Source organism: Bombina bombina, chromosome 2, assembly GCF_027579735.1.
Source record: "Bombina bombina isolate aBomBom1 chromosome 2, aBomBom1.pri, whole genome shotgun sequence".
NCBI classification, from domain to species: Eukaryota; Metazoa; Chordata; class Amphibia; order Anura; family Bombinatoridae; genus Bombina; species Bombina bombina.
Genome location: NC_069500.1, coordinates 108065240 through 108087416, shown reverse-complemented (window position 1 = coordinate 108087416; position 22177 = coordinate 108065240). Strand labels below are relative to the sequence as shown.

The 22177-nt window shown below is 39.0% G+C and overlaps 1 protein-coding gene across 1 annotated transcript in view; it reads left to right on the top strand.

Annotated features, from left to right (window-relative positions):
• CPLANE1 (ciliogenesis and planar polarity effector complex subunit 1) overlaps positions 1-16417 on the top strand; it is a 319607-nt gene extending 303190 nt beyond the window's left edge. Inside the window, exons 54-55 of the mRNA XM_053699673.1 lie at positions 13539-13678; positions 14353-16417. Of these exons, the coding sequence (XP_053555648.1) occupies positions 13539-13678; positions 14353-14490 (278 nt within the window). The 3' untranslated portion in view covers positions 14491-16417. The remainder of the gene's footprint in view (positions 1-13538; positions 13679-14352) is intronic.
• The last annotated feature ends 5760 nt before the right edge of the window (positions 16418-22177 follow it).

Sequence of the window (22177 nt, the reverse complement as noted above, 5' to 3'; positions counted from 1 at the left end):
AACTATTATAATGCAGTAGGATGAGGAACAACTATTATAATGTAGTAGGATGCGGGACAACTATTATAATGCAGAAGGATGCGGGACAACTATTATAATGTAGTAGGATGCAGAACAACTATTATAATGCAGAAGGATGCGGGACAACTATTATAATGTAGTAGGATGCGGGACAACTATTATAATGTAGTAGGATGCAGAACAAGTATTATAATGCAGAAGGATGAGGAACAACTATTATAATGTATGTAGTAGGATGCGGGACAACTATTATAATGTATGTAGTAGGATGCGGGACAACTATTATAATGTAGTAGGATGAGGGACAACTATTATAATGCAGTAGTATCAGGAACAAGTATTATAATGTAGTAGGATGCGGGGCAACTATTATAATGCAGAAGGATGAGGAACAACTATTATAATGTAGTAGGATGCGGGACAACTATTATAATGCAGAAGGATGCGGGACAACTATTATAATGTAGTAGGATGCAGAACAACTATTATAATGCAGAAGGATGCGGGACAACTATTATAATGTAGTAGGATGCGGGACAACTATTATAATGTAGTAGGATGCAGAACAAGTATTATAATGCAGAAGGATGAGGAACAACTATTATAATGCAGAAGGATGCGGGACAACTATTATAATGTATGTAGTAGGATGCGGGACAACTATTATAATGTATGTAGTAGGATGCGGGACAACGATTATAATGTAGTAGGATGCGGGACAACTATTATAATGTATGTAGTAGGATGCGGGACAACTATTATAATGTATGTAGTAGAATGCGGGACAACTATTATAATGTAGTAGGATGAGGGACAACTATTATAATGCAGTAGTATCAGGAACAAGTATTATAATGTAGTAGGATGCGGGACAACTATTATAATGTAGTAGGATGCGGGGCAACTATTATAATGCAGTAGGATGAGGAACAACTATTATAATGTAGTAGGATGCGGGACAACTATTATAATGTAGTAGGATGCGGGACAACTATTATAATGTAGTAGGATGCAGAACAAGTATTATAATGCAGAAGGATGAGGAACAACTATTATAATGCAGAAGGATGCGGGACAACTATTATAATGTATGTAGTAGGATGCGGGACAACTATTATAATGTATGTAGTAGGATGCGGGACAACGATTATAATGTAGTAGGATGCGGGACAACTATTATAATGTATGTAGTAGGATGCGGGACAACTATTATAATGTATGTAGTAGAATGCGGGACAACTATTATAATGTAGTAGGATGAGGGACAACTATTATAATGCAGTAGTATCAGGAACAAGTATTATAATGTAGTAGGATGCGGGACAACTATTATAATGTAGTAGGATGCGGGGCAACTATTATAATGCAGTAGGATGAGGAACAACTATTATAATGTAGTAGGATGCGGGACAACTATTATAATGCAGAAGGATGAGGAACAACTATTATAATGCAGAAGGATGCGGGACAACTATTATAATGTAGTAGGATGCAGAACAACTATTATAATGCAGAAGGATGCGGGACAACTATTATAATGTAGTAGGATGCGGGACAACTATTATAATGTAGTAGGATGCAGAACAAGTATTATAATGCAGAAGGATGAGGAACAACTATTATAATGTATGTAGTAGGATGCGGGACAACTATTATAATGTAGTAGGATGAGGGACAACTATTATAATGTAGTAGGATGAGGGACAACTATTATAATGCAGTAGTATCAGGAACAAGTATTATAATGTAGTAGGATGCGGGGCAACTATTATAATGCAGAAGGATGAGGAACAACTATTATAATGTAGTAGGATGCGGGACAACTATTATAATGCAGAAGGATGAGGAACAACTATTATAATGCAGAAGGATGCGGGACAACTATTATAATGTAGTAGGATGCAGAACAACTATTATAATGCAGAAGGATGCGGGACAACTATTATATTGTAGTAGGATGCGGGACAACTATTATAATGTAGTAGGATGCAGAACAAGTATTATAATGCAGAAGGATGAGGAACAACTATTATAATGCAGAAGGATGCGGGACAACTATTATAATGTATGTAGTAGGATGCGGGACAACTATTATAATGTAAGTAGTAGGATGCGGGACAACGATTATAATGTAGTAGGATGCGGGACAACTATTATAATGTAGTAGGATGCGGGACAACTATTATAATGCAGTAGTATAAGGAACAAGTATTATAATGCAGTAGTATGAGGAACAAGTATTATAATGCAGTAGGATGCGGAACAAGTATTATAATGTTGTAGGATGCGGAAAAACTGTTATGATGCAGTAGGATGAGGGACAACTATTATAATGCAGTAGTATGAGGAACAAGTATTATAATGCAGTAGGATGCGGAACAAGTATTATAATGTTGTAGGATGCGGAAAAACTGTTATGATGCAGTAGGATGAGGGACAACTATTATAATGCAGTAGGATGAAGAACAACTATTATAATGCAGTAGGATGCGGAACAAGTATTATAATGCAGTAGGATGCGGAACAAGTATTATAATGTTTTAGGATGTGGAACAAGTATTATAATGCAGTAGGATGCGGAACAAGTATTATAATGTAGTAGGATGCGGAACAAGTATTATAATGCAGTAGGATGCGGAACAAGTATTATAATGCAGTAAGATGCGGAACAAGTATTATAATGCAGTAGGATGCGGAACAACTATTATAATGCAGTAGGATGCGGAACAAGTATTATAATGTTTTAGGATGTGGAACAAGTATTATAATGCAGTAGGATGCGGAACAAGTATTATAATGCAGTAGGATGTGGAACAAGTATTATAATGCAGTAGGATGCGGAACAAGTATTATAATGTTGTACGATGTGGAACAACTGTTATAATGCAGTAGGATGCGGAAAAACTGTTTTATAATGCAGTAGGATGCGGAACAAGTATTATAATGCAGTAGGATGCGGAACAAGTATTATAATGTTTTAGGATGCGGAACAAGTATTATAATGTTGTAGGATGTGGAACAGCTGTTATAATGCAGTAGGATGCAGAACAAGTATTATAATGTTGTAGGATGCGGAACAACTGTTATAATGCAGTAGGATGCAGAACAAGTATTATAATGTTGTAGGATGTGGAACATAGTAACATAGTAGATGAGGTTGAAAAAAACCCCAAATCGATCAAGTTCAACCTATACAAATCTAATATACTTACAAAAAAGCTCCAGTTGAGCTTAAATTAATCCCACTAAAAGTTGACCCATTTAATACAAGCAGTCATATCCATGAATATTTTTTTTAAGCCAGAAATGTATCCAATCTATTTTTAAATGTATCTTTTGTATTGGCATTCACCACCTCCTTTGGTGAAAAAACGTTTCCGTTGCAGGAGATTAAATCTCCTTTCCTCCAACCTTAAATTGTGAACTCTTGTCATTTTCTTGGAATAAACAGAGCTTCTGCCATCTCTGCCTTAAATATATTTATGTAAAGTAATCATGTCACCTCTCAAGTCCTCATAGCTTAAATTCTCCATTCCCCTTATTCGCTTTTTGGCCCTTCTTTGGACTTTTTCTAATTTGGCAATATCTTTTTTTGCAATCGTTCCCCAGAACTGCACTCCATACTCAAGGTGAGGTCTTACCAGGGATTTATATAGTGACAGAATTATGCTTTCCTCCCTTGAATCAATGCCTCTTTTAATATACACTAGTATCTTATTAGCCTTTGAAGCCGCTGCCCTGCATTATGCACCCATCTTTAGCTTGTTATCTATTACTCCCAAATCCCTTTCCTCTTCTTTGGCTAAGTCTTGTCCCATTAAAATAATACATCTCCTGCTTATTTTTACTTCCAAAATGTAGAACCTTGCATTTTACTGTATTAAATCTCATTTTCCATTTACCTGCAGATCCCTCTGTAACGAAAGTTCATCCTGCTCTGACCTAATGACTTTACTTAACTTTACTCTGCAAAAATAGAGATGTCGCTATTTGATCCTTGCTCCAAGTCATTAATAAAAATATTAAAAAGAACAGGGCCCAGTACTGATCCCTGGGGGTCCCCACTGATTACCTTTGTCCAATCTTGAGTATGATCCATTCACTACTACTCGTTGCTCCCTATCTTTTATCCAGTTATTTATCCATGAGCTAACATTTTCAGCTTTTCCCAGTCCCTTAATTGTGTGCATTAATCTCTCATGTGGCACTGTATCAAACGCCTTTTGGAAAATCTAAGTATATCACAGCAACTGATTCCCCTTTTATCTATATTTTTACTTCCTTCCTCATAGAATCTAATTAGATTAGTTTGACATGATCTATTTCTCATAAAAAGAAGTAGTTTTCCAGCCTCCAGTTAAATTTAAAAGACCTTTATTAATTTCTTACAGGGTCCATCATATCAACCAACAACGTTTCAAACCTATTCCAGGTTCTTAATCATGACATGATTAAGAACCTGGAATAGATTTGAAACGTTGTTGGTTTATATGATGGACCCTGTAAGAAATTAATAAAGGTCTTTTAAATTTAACTGGAGGCTGGAAAACTACTTCTTTTGAATACATATTGGGGTTTGGCTAACCCTTTCCTGTGCCCCAGAAAGGAAAAGAGAGGTGCTGTCTTTCACTATTTGGATATAATACTATTTCTCATAAAACCATGCTGATTTAAACTCATAATCTGGTTTACACGAATATACTCATCAATATAATCATTTCAAATATCTTCCCCACTATTGATGTCAGACTAACTGTTCTATAGCTTCCTGGATCATCCCTGCTTCCCTTTTTGAAGAGTCGCACCACATCAGCTTTACTCCAATCCTGGGTTACTATGCCTGAGGATAATGAGCTGAAAAATTAAGAGTAGAGGATTGTCTATAACAGTGCTAAGTTCCCGTAACACCCTTGGGCCTTGAGTTTTATTTACCTTAATATTATCCAGTTTTTTCCTGATATCCTCTAGTTAATGGTATGGGCTTGCATGTTCTAGTTTGTTCCAAAGTATCCTCCATTGGTTCCTCTCTTGTGTATACTAAAGAAAAGAACTGGTTTAGTACCTCAGCCTTCTCCCTGTCCCTGTTAATCATGCTACCCTCCACGCATTTTAATGTACCTATATTGTCCTTCTTAGATTTTTTGCTATTTATGTACTTAAAGAACCTTTTAGGGTTAGACTAATTTGCAATTAATCTTTCATTTTCAATTTTGGCTAATTTGATTGTCTTTTTGCATGCTTTGGCACATTATACATGTGGTATGTTGAGTATGTACTATTTTCATCTAAAGGGTAGGAGAGTCCACGGCTTCATTCATTACTGTTGGGAATTAAGAACCTTGCCACCAGGAGGCAAAGACAAAGGCTTAAATACCTCCCCCACTTCCCTCATCCCCCAGTCATTCTTTGCCTTTTGTCCCTGGAGGATGGCAGAGAAGTGCCGAGGATTCAGAGTAGTCTCTTATGGAGGGTAGTACTCTTCTCATTGGGACTGGTGTTTTAAAGTAGTCCTGTCGACCTCTCAGTTAGATCCTGGGTGAAAGTTTGAGTTCGGAGATGCAGGGAGAGTCGTTCTGCAAAACCATCCCAACTCATATTAACAGCTCCACAAGCAATCAGCGTTGACGAGTTTTGCTGCCTGCTTTCTGCACTCAAGTCAATGTCAGGAGCGAGGCTACTAACCTGTCACACTTAAAGGGCCGTGTTCTTGTTCCACGGCGTAGATTCTGGTAAGATCGTTTAATTTTTTATTTATAATGTTAACACGGAAGACAGGGTCACAGTGTGACGCCTTTAATCTTTAAAGAATCAAGGGTTAATATTCTTGGTAAGGGGATTATTGAACAGGGGGGTTTATACATGATATTGTTTATTGTGTCATTGCTGCGTTATGTGCGAGATGAGGCTCTGGCAATGTGTGGAACTTTCAGGTTACTTGCAGGAATATTGCGCGGTCCTTTTTGGGGCGTTTTCTCCTTAGTGCAGGGGCGGTCCTGCCAGGTATCCATGTGACCGGGAGTGCCTATCTCTCTTCCTCTGTTGATCAGTGGCGCAGGAGACTAAACGGTTTCTGTAGTCCGGGTCCTAGGAGGTGGTGAGTGCCCCGGCCATTGGAGGTATAAAGGTACCTATTTATAAGTTAATCTAGTCCGTAATAAGAAGTGCAAGCTATGGAGGACTCTGACGCGTTAGAGGGTTCTCCCTCTTTAAAGGGACACTGAAACCACATTTTTGGTTTCATGATTCAAATAGAGCGTGACATTTTAAGGAACTTTCTAATTTACTCCTATTATCAATTTTTCTTCGTTCTCTTTCTATCTTTATTTTAAAAACAGGAATGTAAATCTTAGCAGCCAGCCCATTTTAAATTCAGCACCATGTATAGTGGTTTACATTTACCCACCAATAAACAAGCATAACCCAGGTTCTCAACCAAAAATGGGCCGCTCCTATTCATCACATTGCTGCTTTTTAAATAAAGATAGCAAGAGAACGAAGAAAAATTGATAATTGGAGTAAATTAGAAAGTTGCTTAAAATTGCATGCTCTATCTGAATCATGAAAGAAAAAAAATTGGGTTTAGTGTCCCTTTAACAAAGTCTCATTCCTGTGTTTATTGTGAGGAGGTTCTAGTAGATCAGCCTGCTCAACTATGTTCCTTATGCCTTGATAAAGTTACGACATCTAAATGTAAACGGATGTCTAGTATTACTGAGCCGTCCACCTCTGAGGGTTCCTCGTCCCGTGAGGTGCGTTCCCTGCATTCATTTCCAATTACACATGCAGCGCCCTAGGGTCCAACCATTACTTTTTTGGGAGAGATTCGTTGGCCGTCAGACTTTGCGGACCAACTGGAATCGGCGGTTTTGAAAGTGATTCTGGGTCGGAGATTTAGGATGGAGAATTTGTGCTTTTTGCTTAGGCAGGTGCTTGCTACTCTGGAGGTTCAGGAGCCTAAGATTCCAGAGGAACCTTTAATTCCTAAGCTAGATAAGTAGTAGTACCTCAGACTTGCCCGGTTCCCGTTAAGATGGCTAATATTATTAAGAATGAATGGGAGCGATTAGGTTCTTCCTTTTCCCCTTCTTCTTCCTTTAAGAAACTGTTCCCAGTTCCGGACTCTCAGCTTGAGCTGTGGGGTACTGTCCCTAAGGTGGATGGTGCTATCTCCATACTCGCGAAGCGGACAAATATTCCCCTCAAGGATAGTTTTGTCTTTTAAAGAGCCCATGGATAAAAAGCTGGAAAACATGTTAAGAAAGATGTTTCAGCACACAGGGTTTGTTTTTCAGCCAGCAGCGGCCGTTACTGCGGTTGCTGGAGCTACGACATATTGGTGTGAATCCCTGTGTGAAATGGTTGAGGGGGAGACTTCCATCGACGAGATACAGGATAAGATTAAGGCGCTGAAGGTCGCCAATTCTTTCATCTGCGATGCCAATATGCAAATTATTCGCCTGAACGCTAAGGTGTCAGGTTTTTCAGTTCTAGCTTGCAGGGCTCTGTGGCTAAAGTCTTGGTCTGCGGACATGACCTCTAAGTCAAGACTGTTGTCCCTGCCTTTTAAAGGAAAGATTCTGTTCGATCCAGGATTGGATTCAATCATATCTCCGGTTACAGGAGGCAAGGGAGCTTTCCTACTGCAGGATAAGAAGGCTAAGCCTAAGGGATCTACTTTTCGTCCCTTCCGTGCGGATAAGGCCCAGTGCCAGCAGCCCGCCGAGAAAGGGGACCAGTCCAAGGGAACTAGGAAGCCAGCTCAATCGTGGAACAAGTCTAAGCCGAGACTAAATCGGCATGAAGGGGCGGCCCCTGACCGGTCTCTGGACCAAGTAGGGGGCAGATTATCTCTCTTCTCAGAAGCCTGGTTGCAGGACGTTCAGGACCCTTGAGTTTTGGAAGTGGTCACCCAGGGTTACAGGATAGGGTCCAGATACCATCCGCCCAGGGGCAGATTCCTCCTGTCAAACCTGTCTTTAATACCAGAAAAGAGAGAGGCCTTTCTAGAGTGTGTGAGAGATCTCGCCTCTCTCGGTGTTATCGTACAAGTACCCCAAGCAAAATGGGGTCTAGGATACTATTCCAATATTTTTGTGGTTCCAAAGAAGGAGGGCACGTTCTGCCTGATTCTGGACTTAAAGTGTTTAAACAAGTTTCGGAGTGTTCCATCGTTTGAAATGGAAATGATCAGATCTATCCTGCACCTTGTTCAAGAGGGACAGTTCATGACGACTATAGACTTGAAGGACGCTTGCCTTCATGTGCCAATTCACAGGGACCACTTCAAGTTCCTAAGATTTGCGTTTCTAGACCAACACTTCCAGTTTGTGGCCCTTCCTTTTGGTCTGGCGACGGCCCCGAGAGTCTTCACAAAGGTTCTGGGGGCGCTACTTGCAGTGGCCAGATCCAGAGTCATTGCTGTGACGCCTTATCTGGACGACATCCTAGTCCAGGCGCTGTCACTAAGTCTCACAGAGGATCATTCGAGGGCTCTTCTTCTTTTGCTCCAATCTCACGGTTGGAAGATCAACTTAGGAAAGAGTTCCCTGGTTCCCAGCAACAGGGCGGAGTTCCTGGGCATGATAATAGACTCTATGTCCATGAAAATATTTCTCACAGACCATCGACGCAGGAAGATTGCGTCCACCTGTCTCGCCCTTCAGTCCTCCTCAAGCCCCTCGGTGGCTCAGTGTATAGAGGTGATTGGACTAATGGTTTCAAGCATAAACGTCATCCCATTCACCAGGTTCCATCTCAGACCTCTTCAATTGTGCATGTTGAAGCAGTGGACCAGCAATCATTCAGTTGTGTCACAGCAGATATCCATGGATGCTTGGACTCGGAACTCCCTCTCATGGTGGATCCGTCCGGAGCAACTGTCCATGGGGACATCCTTCTTGAGACCACGGACGCCAGTCTGGCAGGATGAGGAGTTGTGCCAGGATGGCTCAAGGAAAGTAGTCCCGGGAGGAGTCTCTCCTTCCGATAAATATTCTGGAACTCCGAGCAATCTACAATGCTCTGAAGGCATGGCCTCCTCTGGGGTCGTTCAGCTTCATCAAATTCCAGACCGACAACATTACCTCGGTGGCTTACATCAACCATCAGAGGGGTACGAGGAGCTCCATAGCAATGAGGGAGGTATCTCTTAGAGTGGGAGGAGTCCCACAGCTGCTCGCTCTCAGCGTTTCACATTCCAGGTGTGAACAACTGGGAAGCATATTTTCTCAGTAGGCAATCCTTCCATTTGGGGGAATGGTCTCTTCACCCCGAGATGTTTGCGGAGATTTGTCTCCGATGGGGAACGCCAGAGATAGATCTCATGGCGTCCAGACTCAATTGCAAGCTTCCCCGATACGGGTCAAGATCCAGGGATCCCCAGGCAGAGCTCATAGATGCCTTAGCGGTACCTTGGGGGTTCAGCCTAGCTTACATTTTTCCACCGTTACCACTTCTACCTCATGTAGTGGCACGCATCAAACAGGAGCGAGCTTCGGCCATTCTGATTGCTCCATCGTGGTCACGGAGGACGTGGTTTGCGGATCTGGTGGGGATGTCATCCTCTCCGCCGTGGCGGTTAACCTGTTGCTGGAACAGGGCCCTTTTTAACATCGGAATCTAGATTCTCTGAGGCTGACTACGTGGAGATTGAATGCCTAGTCTTGGCCAAGAGAGGCTTTTCTGAAAGTGTGATTGATACGCTAGTTCAGGCAAGGAAGCCAGTCACTCATCACATCTACCATAAGGTGTGGAGGACTTACTTGTCCTGGTGTGAGAAGCATGGATATCTTTGGCACGAGGTGAAGGTATCCAGGAGTATGTCCTTTCTCCAAGACTGCTTGGAGAAGGGTCTTGCCACCAGTTCCTTAAAGGGACAGATTTTGGCATTATACGTCTTGTTGCATAGGAGGTTCGCTGAGCTGCCTGACATTCAATCTTTTGTTCAGGCTCTGTCTAGAATCAGGCCTGTCTTTAGACAGTCTGCTCCTCCATGGAGCTTAAACTTGGTTCTTAGGGTATTGCAGAAGGTTCCGTTTGAGCCTATGCATTCCGTTGACATTAAGATTCTGTCCTGGAAGGTTCTCTTCCTGTTGGCTATTGCATCGGCACGCAGAGTATCTGAACTGGCTGCCTTGCAATGTGAGCCTCCTTATCTGGTTTTTAATGCAGATAAGACTGTACTTCAAACTGGTTTGGGGTTTCTTCCCAAGGTGGTGTCTAACCGTAACATCAATCAGGAAATAGTTGTTCCTTCTTTGTGTCCTAACCCTTCTTCTTCTAAGGAGAGGTTACTTCATAACCTGGATATGGTTTGTGCCTTAAAGTTCTATCTTCAGGCTATGAAGGATTTCAGACAGTCTATATCTCTTTTTGTGGTGTATTCAGGGAAGCGCAAGGGGCAGAGGGCCTCTTCTACTTCTTTGTCCTTTTGGTTGAGGAGCTTGATTCGCTTGGCCTATGAGACAGCGGGTCATAAGCCTCCTCAGAGGATCATGTCTCATTCAACTAGAGCTGTGGCTTTGTCTTGGGCCTTCAAGAATGAGGCCTCTATGGAGCAAATTTGTCAGGCAGCTACCTGGTCCTCCTTACACACTTTACAAAGTTTTACAAGTTTGACGTTTTTGCTTCTGCGGAAGCTGTTTTTGGGAGAAAGGTTTAGCAGGCTGTGGTGCCCTCAGATTAGGGTCTGCCTTTTACCCTCCCGGTTTCATTCAGTGTCCTCTAGAGCTTGGGTATATGTTCCCAACAGTAATGAATGAAGCCATTGACTCTCCTCCCCTTTAGATAGAAAACATAAATTATGCTTACCTGATAATTTCGTTTCCATCGAGGGGAGGAGAGTCCACGGCTCCCGCCCGTATCTCTGATGGATGGACCTAAATTTAATTCATCTTCTGGCACCATTTATACCCTGATATTTCTCCTACTGTTCCTTGTTCCCTCGGCAGAATGACTGGGGCATGAGGGAAGTGGGGGAGGTATTAAGCCTTTGGCTGGGGTGTCTTTGCCTCCTCCTGGTAGCCAGGTTCTTAATTCCCAACGGTAATGAAGGAAGCCGTGGACTCTCCTCCCCTTGATGGAAATAAAATTATCAGGTAAGCATAATTTGTTTTTCTTTGAATAATTTAAATGCCCTACGTTTTTTCCTTATTTCTCATTTTTATTTAGCCATATTGGCTTGGACTTTTTATTTTTATAACCATATGGTATATGTTGATATGTATATTTATTTAACAAAGTTTTAAATGTTATCCATTTATCCTCTGTATTTTTATTAGAGAATACTTTGTCCCAGTTTATGTTGTTTAATGTTTCCCTTAAATTATTTAATTTTGCTTTCTTAAAATTAAAAGCCTTAGTTAAACCTTTAAGACACTGCATATGAAAAGAGATTTCAAATGTGACAATGTTATGATCACTGTTACCCAAATGTTCTTTGACTTCTATGTTTGATATTCTATCTGTATTGTTTGATAGCACTAAATCCAATATAGCTTTACTCCTAGTTGGCTCCTCTACTAATTGTGACAAGAAGTTATCCCTGAGAACATTTATAAATCTATCCCCCTTAGCTGAATTACTAGTTTCATTGGCCCAGTTTATATCAGGGTAGTTAAAATCTCCCATAATTACAGCACTGTTATTATCAGCCTTACCTATTTGTATTAGTAGTTGAGTTTTCTCCATGTCACTAATGTGTGTGGGGGTGTGGGGGTGTGTGTGTGGATGTGTGTGTGTGGGGGGGGGGGGGGCTTGTAGCATGTTCCAACTATTATAAAGTAGTAGGATGAGGTTATTGACACATGGGAATGTACTTTGATAAAATAAGTTTACAGTTTTGCAGTGCATGACAACTGCTATGTGCCTTAGAAATCAGCCCTGTGCAAGGAAAGGTCTAGTTCTCTTGTGCTGTTCCCCACCCTCACTGTGGTGTGCACAGGCGCTTGTCCTTTCTGATTGTGGCTGCTTTGCATTCACTCATCATCCAGGTTTAATGCGCTTTTCTTGCTCCGTGCCCAACCCTATAGCTCCCATATGTAATTTAAACCTAAATGAATGTGCAACCAGGAGCTAAAATCACGGCTGTTTGTTACTGGTGATCATAGAGTTAAAGCACTGCTGTAAATGGGTTGCACAGCTATTATTAACCCCTTACGGTACCTTGTGTGTTTTGGGTTGTAAAAGTGACATAAAACCCAATTTTTTTCTTTTCATGATTAGATAGAGCATGTGATTTTAAATAACTTTCCAATGTACTTCTATTATCTAATTTGTTTTGTTCTCTTGATATTCTTAGTTGAAAGGTTACATAGGTAGACTCAGAAGATGCTAATTGGTGGATGCGCATATAGTCCTCATGCTATTGGCTCACCCAATGCATTAACTAGCTCCCAGTAGTGCATTACTGCTTCTTGAACAAAGGATACAAAGAGAATTAAGCAAATTAGAAGTAAATTGGAAAGTTGTTTAAAATTGTAAGTTCTATCTTAATCCTGAAAGAACATTTTAGGTTTTGTGTCCCTTAAGACATACATTCTGTACTGTTAGGTTAAGGCAATCAAGGAGTTAAGCCAGTGCTGAGCTTGCTAAACGGTTGTTTTGGGTTGGTGTGTTACATGATATCTGTTGTCGTATAGATAGCAAATACATTTGTAGTAGGGATGCACCGAAATTTCGGCCGCAGAAAGTTTCGGCCGAAAATGGCATTTTTGGCTATTTCGGTTTTCGTTTTTATTGCCTGCTATTTTCGGTAAAATTATTGTGTAGCATGTTTTAAATTTGATGCTAGTCTAGAGCTGCTGTTTAAGTTAATTACTTGACTTACTGTTCTGCATATAATGAGTTTTCTAGGGCTATACTTTATTTGGATAATTGGTAAAAAAAAAACAACCTGTTAACTATGATTTTGTTACATAGAACTAAATGAAGAATAATACAGTATATTGATATTTATAATTGTTTTAAGTAGGGATGCACCCAAAGTTTGGTCACAGAAACATTTTGGCCGAAAATGCCATTATTTTTTGCCTGTTTTTTTTTCTTGCTAAAATTATTGTGTAGCATATTATAGTTTTAAGATATTTTTGTCGAATTTTAGTGTATTACTTTCAATAAGTGTGGGCTCTTTTTATTGGCTCTAATTATGCAAACAAAAATAAAAAAAAATTGAAAATAATTTGAAAAAATACATTTTTGGTATCAGTTTTGGTTTTCGGCAAAGTGCATCCCGGATTTTCGTATTCGGTTTCGGGCCAGAATTTCCATTTCGGTGCATCACTAATTTGTAGCTTATTATTTAATCAGTGGGATTGAATCATATGGTTGTTTTTTTAACCAATGAGCTCTGATGTTGAGTGAAACACATTAAACATCTAATGTCACATTCTGTACCTCAGGTGAAAACTACCTGATGTGGTTGAATGTTGGTTAATGAATATAACATTTGCAGATAAAATATTATCATAGGTTAAAAAGCTGTCGTCCCTAAACGATGAATCAATTACTATATTCAATAGGTTCCAGAAATAAACAGACGAGCTTTCATTATGACCCTACTGAGGAAATGGAGCCTGAAAGGGATTTGGTTAGTCCCTGGGAAGTACCCAATGAAATCAAAAGGCTTATAAACAGTGATGGAAATTCTAATGGCTCTCAGGTAAACGCATGTTAAAAAAAAAACACAGAAAATAAAGCATTTAAGTGATGATAAAGTTACAAATATCTAAGTTTATTTAAAAAAAAAAAGACATTTATAGAGCCAGACGGGGAATGATCCAACTGAAGATACTGTAATGAAAAAAAGGATTTTGCAAATCCTTAAAAATAAAGTCCTATAAGTATAAAGTTGTAACTTTACCATCACTGTAAGCATTTTGTATAGTATTGTTATTTATGCATTAGCAACAAATCAATGTTGTAGCAGCATTTTGTTGCCTCCAGTTTTATCATTTTTTATCATGTGTATGAATGATCAACAGTTTCATATTTTAAAATATTTTTGTCCTGTATGAAAGAGATTATGTTAAAGCTGTTTAACTTGGTATTGAAACTTAAAGGAAATGTGCTGAACTGATAATCAAGTAGAACCACAGCTCTTTGGTGGATGGACAAGTCTGTACAAAAAATAGGCTTTGTATTTTATTTTGGAAAAATGCTTAAACATTAGAAATCTGTTTTACGATACTCCAACAATGATTAAAATGACTTTAATGTCCATTATATTATCTAAGATATAATTCAGGAAAAAATATCACATTTTGGAATAAGCACCTGAAATGTGACCTGTAACAATGCTTTCAGAGAATAATCTTTTTTTCTGTCTCATCTCAGGAATTATTATTTAATGAGGATGATGTTTCTCATGATTATCCTAAACCGGACAACTCTTCGGAAAGCACAGGCAGCATACTGAGCAAATTGGACTGGAACGCAATAGAAGACATGGTGGCCAGCATTGAAAATACATGAATATTAGAAACTCTCTACGGGGTGGTTAGATCCAGTAAATATATTTATTTACTTCTGGTACTCATCAAGATTACAATCAAAGTCAGCAACTTGTGTGGCTATGTGCTGTTTGGTTGCTGTCATCTTACTACACCTTCACTACAAACTATGATTTCTGTACATGAGCAAACAAGTTACATCAGGGACAGATGTGTGGGGTTTTAAACCTTTTGTTAGTCCAATTTCTCTCATGTTCAACTGGGACAGCACATGAAGCACAACATTAGTATTACATGATGAGCAACAGTTCCATACACATTTGGAGAAGGCAGAAACTTCAAACTAAAATTGTTCACTGGACCCTTCCCTGACCTTCAGTTCTAAGTATTCTGCTAGTGAAGCTGACAAAAAATGGAGTTCTGTTCCTTATTCCTTTTTGTGTATTCTGTATTGTTCACGCTACTCTACCAATATTATCACCATATCTGCTGCTGAGCGTCTTCAATAGCTGATCCAAAATGCTACATTTATGACCTGAGTTTGTTTTAGCTTATCATACTTTTAACTATATTCTTCACAGCTATACCACAGCCAGGGTTCCCTTTCATCAGATGTCCTCTATATGTAGTTTAAGGTATGTGTTATTAGTTAGACTATGTATGTGGACATCTTGCTTTCCTACTAACCCTCTTTGTTAATGCTGGCATATGTGGATTTAACCTCTTCTGATTCACACTCATGCACAGGAATCTCTACCATTTCATGCTTATTTGTCTCTCCCTACATTATCTTAAAGGGACAGTCAACACCAGAATTTTTGAAGATATATTATTCCTTTATTACCCATTCTCCAGTTTTGCATAACCAACCGTTATAATAATACGTGTTTTACCTCCGTGATTACCTTGTATCTAAGCCTCTGCTGATTCCCCCTTAATTTCAGGTTTTTTTACATACTTACATTTTAGCCAATCAGTGCTGACTCCTATGTAACTTCATGTGCATGAGCTCAATGTTATCTATATGACACACATGAACCAACGCCTGTCAAAATGCATTCATATAAGAGGCAGCCTTCAAGGTCCAAGAAATTAGCATATGAGCCTACCTAGGTTTAGCTTTCAACTAAGAATACCAAGAGAACAAATCAAAATTGGTGATAAAAGTAAATTGGAAAGTTTATTTTGGACTTGACTGTCCCTTTAAGCTGTCTTTCTTGATCCAAATACAACTTGAGACTCTACAGTACAAGCTCTTTTTTCACCTGTGCACATACCGGTTTCTGTGAATGACTGTTTGGGCAGAAGTAATAATATTCGTTTTGCCTATATGACTTGAGCCTCTGTTTTAATTAATGAAACTGAGCAGGGTTTTCTTCTTTCATGTCTCAATTTCTATTTCCAATTTGAAGGGTGGATAAAGTCTTGTGTACGGCCATTCATATCCAGGGGTGAACAACTAGCAATCCACTTTAAAATAGAATACTGCACAGCCAGTTTCACTGGTACTAAAACCCCATAACGGTCTTGCAGGTCATAGTATAGATACTGAAAATAAAACAGGAGTTAGCTTGGCATTAGAGCCATTTGTAAAATACAGAGGGAAATGTTCACTGTTTCACATGCTACATGCTTTCAATCTGAGTATTTTGTTCCCAGCCTTCTTCATTTAATTAGCTATACATGAAACATTAAAGTGAAAGAAATGGCCCAGTTAACCAATCTTAGTTCTCCAAGTGTGTATAGAAGACCCTTAACCATTGTTTAATAGTATAGGCTTAGTTTACTCCTATGTAAAAAAAAAATGTATTGGGATGTAAAAATGATATTGACTTATTAAGTATATTTATTTTTCTTATTTATTTTACTGCTACCGTAAATATTATAATGCACTTTATATTTCTAAAGGTTAAACTTTTACTTGTCAAATAAAGATTTTTATTTTGGCATTCTATGAGTCTACTTTATAATAGAAAAGCTCTAAGGGTTCTGTTAGCTGGGGCTGTTTTTAGTCCTTCTAAAAATCACAGAACTCACAATAAGCTATTTATTTTGAAATATTAACCATACAGAGGTAAGTTTAACTACAGTTATTTTTTAAACTTGACTATCTTGTAATCCATTAATGCTTATTCTAGTTAATGAGGTTCAGTACATGTTATTGTTTATTATGACAGCACAGCAGAACCATAATTTAAATACAAATGACCTTTGAATGAATGAATGAATTTAGTATGTGAAAATTTTACTTTCTTTCCTAAGACATGGAGAGTCCACAACTTCTTTCTAATTACTAGTGGAATATTCAACTCCTAGCCAGCAGGAGGAGGCAAAGATCAAACTCCTGGCCAGCAGGAGGAGGCAAAGATCACAACAGCAAAGCTGTTAAGTGTAACTACCTTACCCATAACCCCCAGTCATTCTCTTGTGCAAAGTTGGTGTCTGAAGATATTAATTCTTTTACGGGTACTCCTCCCTTCAAGCAAGTATTGGGGTCTAGCTGTGTCCATGTCAATCTCTTTAGTAAGAGTAGTGGTGGCTTTTAAGCAGTTAAAAGGCGGTGAGGTCTTTGCCTTACTTTTAACATTTTGCTTCCACTTTGCAGAAAGCCAGAGTTAGCTACTATGTTCTTTCTTTTACAACAGGTCCATGATAGGGAGCGCAGTGCCTGTCACACCAATGTAGCAGCATCTGTCCTACAGCTGGATCTCAGGTAAGTGCCTTTACCTTCTAGGTATTGAAGAAGAGCAGCACTTAAGAGGATAATCCTCTCTTGGATCCAATTTAGGACATATATCCTTTATAATAAGGATTCATAGGATAGATTATGGCTATATGGGATACTGCTTTGAAAATAAATATCTTTATTGTTAAGGATATCTTATGTTAAATGGAGGCGTTATTTGGCCTAAGGGACGCTGTAAATGGATCATGAAGCGGATAATTAGAGGAATACAGGGCACTTTGCTAGTGTATTCATTTGTCTTTGACAGGATTTGACAGAATTTGTTTGAGAGGCTTATTTCTTTAACTGTCATAAAAGGCGTATTTCTTTCCTATGGCATAGAGAGTCCACAAAACATTCTAATTACTAGTGGGATATTCACTCCTGTCCAGCTGGAGGAGGCAAAGAGCACCCCAGCAGAGCTGTTAAGTATCACTTCCCTTATCCATAACCCCCAGTTATTCTCTTTGCCTTAATCACAGGAGGATGGCGAAGATGGTGTCTGAAGATTTTAATACTTTTAATGGGTACTTTTCCCTGTAAGCAAGGATTGGGGCTATACTGTGTCCATGTCAAACTCTTTAGTAAGAGTAATGGTGGCTATTAGCAGTTAGAAGTTTAAACAAAGACTAACTCGCCATCTTCTAACATTATTGCTACCCCTATTATAGAAATGAGAAGGAGAGGGTTCCCTGATAATACAACCAGGGAGGGCAAGGGTTAATGAACACATATCTAAGTCCCCCCTATTGTAAAATATACATATAAGGGGGCAGTGCCTAGTGCCTGGGTAAATATACTTTAAGAAAAGAGAAGAAAGAAAAGAGAGCACTATTGTGGCACACTAATACTATAAGTGGATAGTGTGTAAGTCAAACTTAGAGAAAGGGAATGGAGGATCGGAATGATTTATTAAAACTTAACGTTTACTGATATTATGATTTAAAATAAAGGGTGGTCAAACACACATATTAAAACCTAAATTAAAAAAAAACATAATTTATGTAAGAACTTACCTGATAAATTCATTTCTTTCATATTGGCAAGAGTCCATGAGCTAGTGACATAGGGGATATACAATCCTACCAGTAGGGGCAAAGTTTCCCAAACCTCAAAATGCCTATAAATACACCCCTCACCACACCCACAATTCAGAAAGGAGTAGAAAGCATCAACAAAGGAAATTTGGAAATAATTGTGCTTTATACAAAAAATCATAACCACCATAAAAAGGGTGGGCCTCATGGACTCTTGCCAATATGAAAGAAATGAATTTATCAGGTAATTTCTTACATAAATTATGTTTTCTTTCATGTAATTGGCAAGAGTCCATGAGCTAGTGACATATGGGATGTCAATACCCAAGATGTGGAGTCTTCCACTCAAGAGTCACTAGAGAGGGAGGGAATAAAATAAAAACAGCCATAATCCACAGAAAAAATAATCCACAACCCAAAAAATAAATTATTTTCACTTTTGAAAGAAAAAAACTTAAATCAAAAGCAGAAGAATCAAACTGAAACAGCTGCCTGAAGAACTTTTTTTGTTTAGATGAGAGGCCATGAGATCTATCTCTGGAAGCCCCCACATCTGAACAATCTGAGAAAACACATCTGGATGGAGAGACCACTCCCCTGGATGTAAAGTCTGGCGGCTGAGATAATCCACCTCCCAATTGTCTACGCCTGGGATATGCACCGCAGAGATTAGACAGGAGCTGGATTCCGCCCAGGCAAGTATTCGAGATACTTCTTTCATAGCTTGGGGACTGTGAGTCCCACCCTGATGATTGACATAAGCCACAGTTGTGATATTGTCTGTCTGAAAACAAATAAACGGTTCTCTCTTTAGTAGAGGCCAGAACTGAAGAGCCCTGAGAATTGCACGGAGTTCTAAAATATTTATTGGTAATCTTGCCTCTTGAGATTTCCAAACCCCTTGTGCTGTCAGAGATCCCCAAACAGCTCCCCAACCTGAAAGACTCGCATCTGTTGTGATCACAGTCCAGGTTGTGCAAACAAAAGAAGCCCCTTGAACCAAACAATGGTGATCTATCCACCATGTCAGAGAGTGTCGTACATTGGGATTTAAGGATATTAATTGTGATATCTTTGTATAATCCCTGAACCATTGATTCAGCATACAAAGCTGTAGAGGTCTCATGTGAAAACGAGCAAAGGAGATCGCGTCCGATGCTGCAGTCATGAGACCTAAAACTTCCATGCACATAGCCACTGAAGGGAATGACTGAGACTGAAGGAGCCGGCATGCTGCGACCAATTTTAAACGTCTCTTGTCTGTTAGAGACAGAGTCATGGACACTGAATCTATCTGGAAGCGTAAAAAGGTGACCCTTGTCTGAGGAATCAAGAAACTTTTTGGTAAATTGATCCTCCAACCATGTTTCCGAAGAAACAACACTAGTTAATTCGTGTGAGATTCTGCAGTATGTAAAGACTGAGCTAGTACCAAGATATCGTCCAAATAAGGAAACGCCGCAATACCCTGTTCTCTGATTACAGATAGTAGGGCACCCAGAACCTTTGAAAAGATTCTTGGAGCTGTTGCTAGGCCAAATGGAAGAGCAACAAATTGGTAGTGCTTGTCTAGAAACGAGAATCTCAGAAACTGAAAGTGTTCTGGATGAATCGGAATATGAAGGTATGCATCCTGCAAGTCTATTGTGGACATATAATGTCCTTGCTGAACAAAAGGCAGAATAGTCCTTATAGTCACCATCTTGAAAGTTGGTACTCTTACATAACGATTCATAATTTTCAGATCCAGAACTGGTCTGAACAAATGTTCTTTCTTTGGTACAATGAATAGGTTTGAATAAAACCCCAAACCTTGTTCCTGAGGAGGAACTGGCATGATTACCCCTGAAGACTCCAGGTCTGAAACACACTTCAGAAAAGCCTGAGCTTTTACTGGATTTACAGGGATGTGTGAGAGAAAAAATCTTCTGACAGGAGGTCTTACTTTGAATCCTATTCGATACCCTTGAGAGACAATGCTCTGAATCCAATGATTTTGGACAGATTTTATCCAAAAATCCTTGAAAAACCTTAATCTGCCCCCTACCAGCTGAGCTGGAATGAGGGCTGCACCTTCATGCGGACTTAGGGGCAGACTTTGGTTTCCTAAATGGCTTGGATTTATTCCAATTTGAGGAAGGCTTCCAACTGGAAGCAGATTCATTGGGTGGAGGATTGAGTTTTTGTTCCTTATTCTGATGAAAGGAACGAAAACGCTTAGAAGCCTTAGATTTACCCTTAGGTTTTTTATCCTGAGGCAAAAAAACTCCTTTTCCTCCAGTGATAGTTGAAATAATAGAATCCAACTGAGAACCAAATAAATTATTACCTTGGAAAGAAAAAGATAGTAATCTAGATTTAGATGTCATATCAGCATTCCAAGATTTAAGCCACAAAGCTCTTCTAGCTAATACAGCTAAAGACATGGATCTAACATTAATTTTGATAATATCAAAAATGACAATAAAAATAAAATGATTAGCATGTTGCAGTAAGCGAACAATGCTAGATATGTCAAAATCCAATTCATGTTGCGCTAAATTTTCCAACCAGAAAGTTGATGCAGCCGCAACATCACCCAAAGAAATAACAGGTTTGAGAAGATGACCTGAATATAAATAGGCCTTCCTTAGATAAGATTCAAGTTTCCTATCTAAAGGATCCTTAAAGGAAGTGCTATCTTCCATAGGAATAGTGGTACGTTTAGCAAGAGTAGAAATAGCCCCATCAACTTTGGGGATCTTTTCCCAAAACTCTATAGATTTTGCTGGTAAAGGATACAATCTCTTAAACCTTGAAGAAGGAATAAAGGAAGTACCTGGCTTATTCCATTCCTTAGAAATCATATCAGAAATAGCCTCAGGAATGGGAAAAACACCTGGGGAAACCACAGGAGGTTTAAAAACAGCATTTCAACGTTTATTAGACTGAACATCAATAGGACTGGTTACCTCAATATCCAAAGTAATTAACACTTCTTTTAATAAAGAACGCGTATACTCTATTTTAAATAAATAAGATTTGTCAGTGTCAATATCTGAGGAAGGATCTTCTGTTTCAGATAGATCCTCATCAGAAGAGGATGAATTATTATGTTGTTGGTCATTTGAAATTTCATCAGCTAAATGAGAAGTTTTAAAAGACCTTTTACGTTTATTAGAAGGTGGAAATGCAGACAAAGCCTTCATAATAGAATCAGAAACAAATTCTTTAAAATTTACAGGTATAGCATGCACATTAGAAGTTGAAGGAACTGCAACTGGCAATTTACTATTACTGATAGAAACACTATCTGCATGTAAAAATTTATCATGACAACTATTACAAATGACATTCGGTGGAATAATTTCTACAATTTTACAACAAATGCACTTAGCTTTGGTAGAACCAATGTCAGGCAGCAATGTTCCAGCAGAAACTTCAGAGGCAGGATCAGATTGTGACATCTTGCTCAATGTAAAAGAAAAAACAACATATAAAGCAAAATTATCTATTTCCTTAAATGACAGTTTCAGGAATGGGAAAAAAAATACAAAAGCATAGGCCTCTTGATAGAAAAGAAAGCAGGAGGCAAACAACAATGGGGTATTGAAATAATGAAGAAAATTTGGCGCCAAGTATGACGCACAATGTAACGTAAACCTTTTTAGCACCAAAAATGACCAGAAATTACACACTTGCGTCACTAATGACGCCGCCGTGTGAAATGACAAAGTTGCGTCAAAAACGTATTTTTCCGCGCCAAAAAAGTTTGCGCCAAAAATGACGCAATAAAGTCTAACATTTGACGCACCCGCTGGCCTAACACCCGCAATTGCAAAAAATAGTCAAATTGAAAAAAGACTAAACCCCAGGTAAGAAATAAATTTCTTAAAGTGTTTATATTCCCAAATATGAAACTGACAGTCTGCAGAAGGAAATACATGAACCTGACTCATGGCAAATAT